Source organism: Lolium perenne, chromosome 5 (genome assembly GCF_019359855.2).
Source record: "Lolium perenne isolate Kyuss_39 chromosome 5, Kyuss_2.0, whole genome shotgun sequence".
Lineage (NCBI taxonomy): Eukaryota > Viridiplantae > Streptophyta > Magnoliopsida > Poales > Poaceae > Lolium > Lolium perenne.
Window position 1 is genome coordinate 195747324 of NC_067248.2, and position 12388 is coordinate 195759711.

Below are 12388 nucleotides of genomic sequence, written 5' to 3' on the forward strand. Positions count from 1 at the left end.
TTTTGTTTTATCTAAGTTTATTGAAGATAGGTGTATCTGAGTCCATTATGGATCATACCTCGTGTTTGATATTGCGTGGGTCTTACCAAGATGATAATTTGACAGAAGGAGGCATTGTTTTCGTGAAAGTGAGACGTCGATTAAGAATTTAAACTCCATAATGTCGATCTTGTAGGAACTGTGTGAGCGTGTGTATGCCTACATTGTACAGTACTTTTTTGTAAAACTTTTTTTTGAATGCATAAAGATGTAGAGACTAAATGTCTCGAACACACATAGATGGGCCATCCCAGTAGCCTTGTAAGCGGGCTGAAAGAGGAATCGGAATAGCCAAGGGGGCCGTTTTTTTGTTGTTCCAATTGAAATATGGAGCGGGCTTGCTTACGGCCTGGGTTGTGTAACCCTTTTGTGTTACGAAAATCCATCTTTGAACTCGGGCACGCATGCTCCCTCTATCTTAGCCGCCAACTATCGCGGAGATTGGTGGTATAGGGCCGTATCGTGTCTCGTATCTGTCCCTAGCTCTGCTGCTGCACACTTGCCCGACCCCACGCACGCTCCTGTTTCGGTAGCAGCCGTTTCCTGGATTAACTGTCGGCCCATGAAGTAGTCCAAATAGTGTACCGAGATTGCAGGTTAGGTGTGCCGTCCTGTTCAGGTCGTCAAAACTCATGCCGAGCGTGGGCTGAATCACATCGTCGGAAGGATCTTCAGCAAACTTCTTAACTGTCTGCTCCAAAGCACCCATTCTACCCGGGCATGGAGGCCTCTGTAGGGGCACCTTGCCCACTTTTAGCCTACGCAGGTACAGTAAATCAAATTAATACATTTTAGCCTAGTATAACATGATGCTCCGATACCAACCTAAATTAGGTGATTTTACGCACCTCTTTGTCCAGCCATGAGATTTTGGATCTTGCTTCACTGTCGACTCTTCTGAACTTGCGGACGACTGTTGCTCATTCTCCACGGGGGCATCATCTTCTCCCCTCGGGCGGACGAGTCCCCTCACTAATCCCAGCGCGGACTCTGCTCCAGCCACTATTTCCTCTAGCGCCTGCTGCTGCTGCGGATTGGCTCTCGGCACGGGCTCTCCGCAATCCTCCGAGTGGTAATCGTTCTCCCCAGCGACCTCAAACATAGAGGAACTGCGCATTTTCTCAAAGGCCAGAAGAAGAAATAAATAAATCTAGTTATCCTCAGATCTAGGGAATAAAATTGGTCAGTCTGAAGGACAAAAAGGGATACCTATCAACCAGATGCAGCAAGAATTCCATCACTCCCCTTCCGATCTGCTATCAGCTCCGTCCCCAGCGGCGCGCCCCTCCCCCTGATATGTGGTCTCGCGCCCGCCTCTGTTCTCTGTGCACGATAACTTGATCTCTGGAGCTGCGAATAACTCCTTGGCCGACCAACTTACGGCCGGCTGACGGGCCGCCAGATTCTGTTCTACAGGTCTAGATTTACTGGGTATTCGGTTCCACAGGCCCAGAAAGCAGCCCGTCCACCGTACCTGCCCGCGCATACGATTTTGGCCCACCGTACCTGACACCACCGTCAGGCCATGCTCGCATCCACATAGAGAAGTAACGTCCAGGATATCGGGCGCTGCTGAGCTCGAGTGCCAAATCGCCTCGTTCTGCTTTTGTGTTAGCTCAACTTTCTTTTTTGGTGTGGGTTGTGTTCGTTCAGGTTGTTGCGCCTTCGCCATGATTTGTAGTTGCATCGTGCCAAACACAACCTAAAATGAACATCCTTGGTTAATTTTTTTTGCGCATATACGCACATACACTCACCCCTAAAAACGGACGCACACACACTCTAACTCTATGAGCACTTTCGAGAAACTGCGTCCAAAAAACTTTATCCGACGGATCTTGAGATTGACGAAGTCACTACATGCATCTCGTTGTCGACGAGACTATTGCCTCTCACTGAAGAATATTCCGCCTTTAATGATACATAAAGTGTCAATCCTGGAGTTTGAACTCTGCTGGGCTGGAGGTGCCTCTGCCCTCCTAACCACCCAAACACAGGTTAGTTCTCCATCCTTGGTTAATTCGGTTAGGATAACGATGGTACTATAAAAATGTAGTAACATAAGTGGTTTTCTTAGCGGGGGCTGAGCTTCTAGGTGTAAACAACTTCACTGGCATAATCAATAGCTTCCTAATATTCTTATTGGATGCCAGCACAAAAGAAGCTCTTGGTGACTCCCTCCCCTCCCCCCTTGCCATAACTAGCCAGCATGGTTTGGAGCTCAATACAATAGTCGTAAGGGCTCGGATGGGAGCACCGATACTTCAGTCCACATCAGATTTCGTCCTCAGATTACATCCGCGGAACCTCTTGGCAGCCACACACGCCCAATCCGCACCCCTCCAACTCTCTTTGATGCGTCTCCCACCCCGCTGAATCGTTGTCGATGCCACCACCATCCCGTGCTTGCCTCCCACCCTACCCACCCCTGCCGCTGACGCCACCTCCAGCCAACTGACGCCATGGTTCGGCCGGAACAGCCAACAGAGCCGCTTTCACTGTGCTCCGAGGCGAGCAAACCATGGTGCCACCGAGCACCGCCTCTTCTCTCGCCGCCGCTGCCATAACACGCTGTTAGTCCCGCTCGTACGGCACCACACGTCCTCTTTGGTCGCAACTCACCGATATAACAGTGGCGGACGACAATGTTGTTTGTTCGCCTCGACCGCAAGGTGTTCGGCGTTTTGTGGGAGAGGAGAGGAAACACCGCCCAATTCTTGAACACGTTGAATTATAATTTATTTAAATTCTTGTATGTATAATTTAATTTGTATGTTTACATTATTGTGTGAAACCATTTATATGTTTAAACTATTAAATATTGTTTGCATTATTGTTTAAAATCATATGGAATTTTATAATGTGTCAAAAAAAGAAAATTATAGTCAGTGCGAGTGTAGACATTCTGCCGAGCACGACAGGTTAGCTGGAACGACGCACTCACGCACGGGCCCGAGCCCTGGACGTCGGCGATCGATCCATCCACCACCACCGTGCTGACGAGCCGTGCAGCACGCCCATGCTCCACGGCCAAACCCACTCACGCCTTCTCTCGCTCGGTCGCCAGTTTGCACGTGATCTCGTATAAGGGCATCTCCAGCGGCTCGACGCATTTTAACGTCCGCGCGCGTCCGTTTGCGTCGACCCTTTTGGTCGAAATCGACCACGCGTCCGTTTGCGTCGGGGGTTGGCTCCAGCGGCACGACTCATTTTTTAGGACGAATCCTTTTTTTAAACATGAAACATAGTTTTACATACTTAAAAAATAAACCTAAAACGCCTACTGCTCCTCGCCGCTGTGCTGCTCCTCGCCGTTGTGCTGCTCCTCGTCGCTGTCGAGCACGATGAGCTCCGGTACGACCCAAGGCCAGTTGGCATCCGGGGGAGCGTACGCCGGGCGCGCCGCCGCCGGTGCTCGAGGTTGAGGAGGTGGAGGGGCCTAGTACTGTGGCTGTGGCGGCGGTGGAGGCGCCTAGTGCTGCGGCTGTGGCGCCCAGGCCTGCGGCTGTGGCGGCGGTTGAGGCGCCCAGTGCTGCGGCTGTGGCGGCGGTGGCGGAGGCGCCGCCGACTCCAGGAGCGCCTGTCGAAGTGCTTCATCCGCCGACAGGCCCGGCGGCATGACGGCGGTGGCGTAGCGGGGCAGCAGCGGCTGCACAGGCGCCTCGTGCTAGGAGACGAGGATGGCGACCTTCGCCATCTCGTCGTCCGTCATGTTGTCCGGGAAGTCGAAGTTCCGGCCCTCCGCCAAGGCCTGCTGCCATTCGTGGAAGACGACAGCGACGTAGTCGTCGCTGTCGTCCTTCACCTCCTCGCTATGGTACGCGAGCGCCTCGACGTAGTCGTCGTCGTACACGGTGTAGGCTTCGTCGTCGTCGTCGGCATCGTTGTGCTGCGTCTGCTGACGTCGCGTCCGCGCCTGCTGACGACGCGTCGGCGCCTGCTGACGACGAGCCGGCGGTGCAGGGCCGAAGGGGTAATCCCTGTCGCCCATGAAGCCTGCCCTTCGTCTCCTGTCCGTCTCCGTGGACAGGTACGTACGCCAAAGCTCCGAGTCGATGGCGTACACCGGATCGTCGCGGAGGTCCGCCGGCAGATACCGCCTCCTGCGCCGGATCTCCGCGGTCCGATCAGGCTCGCGCGCAGGTACTGGAGGGATAGGCGCCCGGCGGCAGCTGAGCCGCCAGCCGCCAGGCAGCTGCACGCCGGACCAGGCGTCGTCGCACGGCATCGATTGGCCGTGCATGAGCCTCCCCACCGAGACGGGGAGCGGGATCTTCTTGCTGCCGCTGCCGGAGGCCTCGAAGTCATTCTTCTTCCCCATGGCGCTGCGGTGGTGGTGGTGGTTGTGGAGGTGTGGGCGAAGGAGCGACGCGGCCGGTGGACTTTTATGGACGGGCGCGCGCGGGATACGATGCCATTGAAGGCGCCGCAGAAGCCCAGCCGCCGCCCGCCAGTGCGCGCGCAGAACAGGTAGCCGCGCCATTGATGGCGAAGGCTGCGGCGCAGACGCGGAAGCGCTGACCGCCTGAATCGATGCCCTCGATGCAGACTCGCTGCCAGGCGGGCCCGATGGGGAAGCGAGCGGACACTTTGCGCGTCCGCCGAGCGTCCGCCGAGACGCAAACCTGGCGCATATTTGGGCATCTCCAGCGGCGCGACGCAAACGGTCGCTGAGCGACCGTTTTCGTCCGCCGTGACCGGAAATGCGTCTGGGGCCTATTCCAGCGGGGCGACGCAAAGTGACCAGGCCGTCCGCGGAGACGCAACCTGGCCCAAATATGCGCCAGGTTTGCGTCTCCGCGGACGCTCAGCGGTCGCGGAAAATGTCCGCGTTGGGTACATCCGGGCTCGGTCGGCAGTGACTAGATAAGCAAAATATGTTATCATTACTATTGATTGGCCAAAAGGACCATCTTTACAGAGATGGTTAGTCGAGTTAACCTAAAACTGGATCGCCGCCACGTCGGCGACGAAGTGGGCCCTGTCCCTAGCCGCTGCCACCACAGCTTCGTCCCTGGCGGCGATGGCGACCTCCAGCTCCCGGTTCTCCTGCTCGACCCGCGCGGGAGAAGGGCCCCTACGCTGGAGCGAGTCCAGGTCGGAGCACATTAACCCCCTAGCCATGGCCGTCGCATAGCTGGCGGCTTCCTCCTCCGCCACCCAAGCACGGCGGCGGCGGGCGTCCCACGCCGGGGACTCGAAGGACGCGAGCAGAACCCGCTGGTCACCGCCGAACTCGAAGCGCCTGGGCACGGGGGGGTCGTCGTCCGCGATGTCGTGGATGACGGCGGCGGCCGGAGGGGCCGCGATGGCCGTCCGCGCCTCCGCGAGCTCGGCCTGGCGTCGGCGAGCTCGGCCATGGCGTTGGCGATCTCCGCCCTGGTCGCCGCGAGGAGCCCTTCCGCGCGCTCTGCCGCCTCCGCCGCCGCCTCCGCGACCTCCGCCTTCGCCTCCGCGACCTCCAGGTCCAGCTGCTGGGCCTCAACGCCGGCGGCGGCTACCTCGTCCTCCTCCTCCTCCGGGTGGAGCTGGCAGCACATGTGAACAACGTGCTCCCAACTCATGTGGTCCGCCATGGATGGATGGTAGGGTTAGCTTGAGGTGTGCCCGTCGCACCCGGCGGTGTCCACCATATATAGCCACGGCGGGGCGGGAAACGGCGTTGGCGCGCAGGTCGTTTCCCGCGTGCGCGAAACGCCGGCGAAACTTGCCAATGTATTGGGCGAGCGCGGGAACGATCGTCGTCGCGCGGGAACAGTTAATCGCCGGCGGCAGTCCTCGACGGGACGTAAAACGCCATTAGCGACCTTGACGCTGTCCCTGGATAAAATATGCGTCCGCACCGCTGGAGCTACCCCCGACGCAAACGGTCGCCCTGGGCCACAACGCGTCCGCGGGCCGACGCAAACGGACATTTCGAACGTCTGAAATGCGTCGGCCCGCTGGAGATGCCCTTTGGGCCAGGTTTGCGTCTCCGCGGACGGCCCGGTCACTTTGCGTCGCCCCGCTGGAACAGGCCTCAGACGTATTTCCGGTCACGCCGGACGCAAACGGTCGCTGAGCTGGAGATGCCCTAAGCGCTACTGCGCTGCTCAACGGCCGGTGGCCCTGCACGACCGCAAGTACTATAGCCGAGTACTGGGAGCTAGGAAGTCAAGCGTGTATGACCGTGTATGGGAACTTTTGCTCACCACAATTGTTACTAATATTTTAACGTACTCCGTAGTATAGTGCGGACAGGATCTTCGTACCAGTCTACCACCTTAGACGTACAAAGCAAGAAAATATCACTACGAAGATTTATGTCGGAGTCGGTCTTCTAAACCCGTGGAGCATGCCCGATCCGGCAAGGACATGGAACCATATATTGATATATATCAACATTACTCTCATCGATTCAACCCGTCGCAAGAAATTAAGTTTGTTTAAGTGATTCTGAATCTGCATTTACGATTACTGCATATTTTTGAGAAACCAACTAACTTTATTGATAAATCAAAAGTAATACTTCCTTCATCCATAAAAAAGTGTCGGAGATTTGTCTAAACTAGGATGTATCACTCTTTAATGTATATGTACATCTAAATTTGATGAATTCGCGATATCTTTTTATGAACGTAGGTAGTAGTTTAAATCCAAGAAACACGAAGACCTTTGATAACTAATAAAGCTCTTATTTACAACTTCGTGGAAGAGGAGACGAGAAGAAGATTTGGCTTCTTTAGGTAGATAAAGAGTTACACGGTAGGTAAATATAATCCTACACATATACAATATATGCACAAATATATATTCTATCATTCTCCTTCAATCTCAACTGGCGAAAGAAGATTGAGATTAGCTTTACAAAGCTCATACAATGGCAATAGGAGTGGTTTTGTGAAGTCATGCACAACTTGATTATAGGAGTAGATAAACCAAATCTGTAGTTATTTCTGAGATACACGCATAAAAGACAATCAGATTAATACCATAAGAGACACCATACCCCCCTACTACCTAGTCAGCATCTGAGAGCGCATAGAGAAGTGTCGCGGAGCAATACCGAAAGTGAATACATCCATCAACAGTGAACCGCACATATCGAAGAATGCGCTTGCAGCCGACCAATGGGGGAGTGTGAGGCTCATTAAGGAACTGTCACACAGTTGAGGTACTGGATACTAGGCAATTGTGACGTCTTTACGGACCTTGGGCTCAAAAATGCCGCACGAAGTTGAGTCACTGTTCCAACAGGAGCAACCTCGTGCTCCGTATGCAGCCTAGTTGAAGTAGGAACAATGGCCTGCTCTAGAGGCTGCCCAACCACATCATAGAGTGGCCAGGTCGGTGAGGGCGCGTCGCGATGCATAGGCAATGAAAGTGGAGTCGGCGTGGCGGTAGACAAGGTTGGCTCAGCCAAGGACGTCGCCTCAAGCGAAGCCGGTTCAGGGTGCAGCACTAGAGCGGAGCTGCGGGAGCCAAGCGACAGCAATCCCACTGACAAGCCATTCACACCATGCATGGGCACTGGCTGATCGAGGCGATCCGCGTGATCACGTGCTTCTGGCATAAGAACTTCGAGACGAGCAGCATGTCATGTACCTTCCCATGATTAGTGAGCAAAGGTGGAGCATATGAATATCTGTAAATTGGTCAGCGTAAAGTAATAATGATTCAGGGATGGGAGGTGATAAGGAAGAAGATGTTATGTTGGCAAAGGGCACAAGCTTATGGTTGTTATAGGATCGAAGATAAGACCAACATGCACCCCAAATACCTTAAAGAAGGTACAATTTAGTCTCATGGAGAAGATGCTCAAGGGGAGTTTTCATTTCAATGGTTTGACTACATAGCCTATTTATTAGGAACCAGACTATTGAGAATGCATCACTCTAATAATGCAATGGAACATACACATGTGCAAGTAAGGTAAAACTGATTTCAACAATGTAACGTTGCTTACGCTAGGCAGTACAATTTATTTGATGAGTGTGTGGACATGACACACGCTACGAGATACCTAGCTTATGAACGAAAAAGTGGAGCTTTTTCATACTCCCTTCCACAATCAGTTTGGACATGCACATTTTTTTGATTGAGTAGACGTTGAACTTTTTAAAAACTAAAGAAATGCATCGTAAATAGCATATTTGTTTTTGAACAAGTCGAGCCAAGTAAAGCGACTGTAACCATCAACAAAACTTACATAAAATGATGTCCACTGATAGAGTTTTGTGTAGGGCCCCACACATATGAATATACAATGTCTAGAGTAAAATGTGGTGCACGAGTTGACAAGGACAAAGGCAATTGATGACTCTTACTTTGTTGGCACGCATCACACAATACTTTATTTTTATTGAACTCTATGGTAGATGGAAAATCATGAGTTCAAAGAACATGTTGAAGTATTGGTTAAGCTGGATGGCCTACACAATTGTGCCACATATCATGTGACACTTCGATAGTGCTGAGAGCTTGCTTGATGTCTAGAGCTTTAATCTCATAGAGACCACCATGACAACAACCTCTAAGAATGGGTTCACTCCTATCCCGATCCTTTACGAGAAGATCATAAGGGTGAAGTTTAATAAACATATTATTATCATGTGAAAGTTCACTCATGGAGAAAATACTACCAGTGGCTTTCGAAAAATGGAGGACACAATTCAGATTTAACGGTCTAGATGGTGGAGTCAGTAAAAGTGCATGGCCAATATTAGGAATCCGCATACCTAATGCATTAGTTGAATGAACCTGATCAGTGCCATGGTAGGTTTTCCTCATAGTTAGCATGTCGAGCTCATTAGTAATATGGTGGGTGGCACCTGATTTGGTGTACCACGATGGATCGACGGGTTGTTGTTTTCTTCCGCCAACGGTTCCTTGAGAGTATGCCATTTCCATGGCGATTTTCCGCTCTATGTTGCTACCATCATTGTCAATGCCAAGATAATCGCGATTGAAGCGCTTATAGCATCTCGAGTCCTTGTGCCTAGGAATACCACGCATATGACATATGATGTGCTGGTTCTTGACATTGCTAGGGTTGCTTGATGATGAAGGTGTTATCCTTGTTTGTGTCTAGTGTAGGCGCTTCTCTAGGGGCGGGCGGAAACCTCAGCAAAAGCCTCCATTTCCACCGCCATAGGCAGCGACGCCTCTTCCATAGGCTTCACCATAGGAAGCAACACCTACTTCGTAGACTGCAGTGGGCGCAATAGGATAATGAGTACTAGCCTTTGTGCGGGGTGCACCCATGCGGTGCTCAGTGGCTAACAACTTAGCAAAGAGATCATGGATTGGTACGGTGGTTGTGCGTTCACGATCTCATAGAGAGCATCCTAGTGTTGTCGAGGCCAGTGAGGATATAAAAGATAAATTATCATTGCAAAGAGGCATGCCAATACTTGTTAGGGAGACATCGAGGGTTTTCATCCGGTGAAAGTACACAAATGGACAAATCACACTTCTTGAGGTTAATTAGCCATCTGCTGACGAATGCTACAGGACCGCGCAATGGACATGGATGCATGAAAACACGTTGCTCAACATCTCCCATGTTTTACGCGCGGTAGCCGCAAAGAGGACCATGTTCATGAGAGTCTCAGTCATCGATGAGACAAACTCCAAGACAATAACTTGGTCTTGTTGAACCCAGTGCTACTAGGACAGGCTGAGATCTAGCATTAGGGCACATCCATGCTCGATGGTGATGTAGGCAGCGGGGTACTCTGATGATCCGTTGACGTATCCCATGAGCATATGGCTCCGAAAACGGTGTCGAGCTCACCGCAAGACTCGCCATCATGGACGGTGCTGAGGTGGTCGAAGGTGGTCCGAGGAGATTCCGGCCGTAGGGCTTGTTACCGATGTCGAGGAAGATTTTGTGGCTTTCGCGGAAGGGCAGCGACGGCGGCAGAGGAAGGGGTTGCAAAAGTGATGTATGTCATAACTTACGATTTGATATTATGAAAGAGTAAACGAGAAGGAGAAATTTTGATGTTTCGCACGCTAGACAAGGGCTGGCCTTTGGCTTCCTTTATATAGATCAAAAGTTACAGGGTAGGTACAAATACAATCCTACACGTGTACATAAATACGTATTCTATCACGTCGTATAGTCTTTGATAAAACTGGTACATCAACGTTTTCTGGCGATATCAATATCATCCTTTTTTTTCTGAGATCTTGAAGCCAAGAGAGAAAAATTGGTAGCAAAAATACATGCATAAGTTGGACTAACCTCAAATGTTTGAAGAACTCTAATCTCTACAGAAATCGGCCAACTCTGCAGTTACAAACTAAAATTTCATATTTTCACCTTCTTGACATCAAAAATTCATGGTAAAGCCAGTATTGTTGTCCCAATGTAAATTTGTTAAATGTTCATTCGTTTCCTTGACTTTCTAAACAAAATATACATGCTTCACTAGGATTTTTTTTTCACTAAGATGTTACTCATAATCAATGTGTCGGTAGTTGTACCAAGAAATGGAATGTCTAGATCTAGAACATGCCCAAGGTAATAGCACATCGAGGCATAATGTTTATGCCTCATGACGATAAGGAGCAATGGAACATACATGAGTTGGTAGTAGAGGGTATTTATAGGATAGGACCAAATAAATTGTGTGAACAATGATACATGTATTAGCTATATGCCTCCTACATCAACATTCCATGAAATTGGTAAAACATACTCCGTCCGTACCAAATTAGTTGTCACGGGGGCAAAAAAAAAAAAAACAGCACAAGTCAATTTACAGTTTGACCCTGCACAATTCAAATTCTAACGAAGTGATCCATCCTGAACGAGGCAACTTTGCATCAGAAGAGGCTCGAGTTACCATTGCATCTACGTGCAACCTCCAGGAGAAAATCGTGAACCCAAGAAGGAATTATCCTCCATCACCATTTGCTCTTTCAAATGTTGTGGTGGTAACAGATCTTTCGAAGGAGAATCCTAAGATAGGAACCATCAGAGAATTAGGATGGGGCAAAATTCCATATTGTGCTAGATGCTAGTCTCGGCTTTGAGATCGATGGCAACAACTGGCAGTTAATTGGTTATAGTAGCTATGTCGTCGGAATGTTCCCTTTTTGTTAGGAAGAAGGTTGTGCATTTACTTCTTTGTTTTGACCTTTTACCATAACGTTAGTGATAGTGTGGTATTTTTTTTCCAATTTTTGTATGTAATACGTTTCTTTTGATCCAATTCCATCCTTGTCAAGATGTGTTTCACCTTGAGCAAAATGCCTATTCTCCCGCGTATGAGTTCCTTTCTGATCCAACTAACTACTTCCAAATGAAGACGTGTATCACGTCTATGCTGGCCAAATGCATGCCAAGCTAAAGCATGGTCATGTTGCGAACGCCATGGACTAGTATGTTCATCCCAGACGACTAGTTACTCGAACTTTTAGCAGACTACCATGTTAGTAAATTGAAACATATCGTTGTAATTAAGTGCACACGATTTCTTAGATAATAGCGTATGTGATAGTCACTGGCGGAGCTATGTAGGGGCCGAACTGGGCCACGGCCCGCCCAGGTTTTTCGCAAAGAAAAAATTAACTACTAGGCATCATACGTCCAGCCCAAGTGTAGCCCACTAGAATGCCATGCTCGCCTCTCTCAGCCTCTCACTCGACCGACACACGATAGAAAAAACACACGACGAGAGGAGAGAGAACCGCGGGATGGGGCTGGACTGAAACCATGGAGGCGACGGAGCTAGGTCTGGAAATTTCGGGGGAAGGGGGAGGCGGAGGAGGGCGCCAGGGCGGCACAGCAGCAGCAACGCCTTACCGCCGTAGCCCGCGGCCTGCAGGCACGTGCGCACGCGCACGGGGCACCTGCCGGCGGTGCTCCGGCCAGCACCCGACGAGCTTCTGATTTGATTTTGAGCCCTTACTCTTCCCCAATTTGTTTATGCATATATTTTATTTCTTTCTCCAAATTCCTAGTTTGCAATTTGTCAATTTGATAGTATGGATTTGGATAGGACTGTGACTGTTCCCTGAATCCGTTTTCAGTTTACAAACCGTCACGGGAGGATCTTTCTATCGCTAGTTCTAGCAATTTAGACAGAAAAATTAGGGGAGATCCGGGGAAATCACTGGAGCAGGACCATCACAGGAGGCACAAGCTCCACGCTGCCGTCCGCAGCCACTTCCCAGAGGCATGGCATCCAGCAAGCGACGCTGCGACTGAATCGAGACACTGCTTTTCTCTATTTTGTCCTGCCCATGTACATTCATTTTTTTTCGCTATAAATCGTTGGTATAAATTCGATAGCACATACGATTTTTTATTATCAAATTGGTTCTTCAATTTTGCAAACAGCAACAACCAGTAGAACAA

At 50.4% G+C, this 12388-nt stretch overlaps 1 protein-coding gene across 1 annotated transcript; it reads right to left on the reverse strand.

Annotated features, from left to right (window-relative positions):
- Positions 1 to 318: 318 nt before the first annotated feature.
- Positions 319 to 1444, reverse strand: LOC127298164 (uncharacterized). The gene is made up of 3 exons (XM_051328099.2): positions 1249 to 1444; positions 888 to 1148; positions 319 to 797 (listed from the first exon to the last, which is right to left on the reverse strand). Exons 1-3 carry the CDS (start codon positions 1275 to 1277, stop codon positions 458 to 460), a joined length of 630 nt encoding a protein of 209 aa, XP_051184059.1. The 5' UTR covers positions 1278 to 1444; the 3' UTR covers positions 319 to 457.
- Positions 1445 to 12388: the final 10944 nt, after the last annotated feature.

Excerpts from the sequence above, each read along its gene's own strand:
- LOC127298164 (XM_051328099.2), bottom strand. The coding sequence starts at position 1,277 with ATGGAATTCTTGCTGCATCTGGTTGATAG. Across the intron at positions 1,149-1,248 it reads TTGCTGCATCTGGTTGATAG|TTCCTCTATGTTTGAGGTCG; the intron begins GTATCCCTTTTT and ends GAAAATGCGCAG. Across the intron at positions 798-887 it reads TCTCATGGCTGGACAAAGAG|GCTAAAAGTGGGCAAGGTGC; the intron begins GTGCGTAAAATC and ends GTACCTGCGTAG.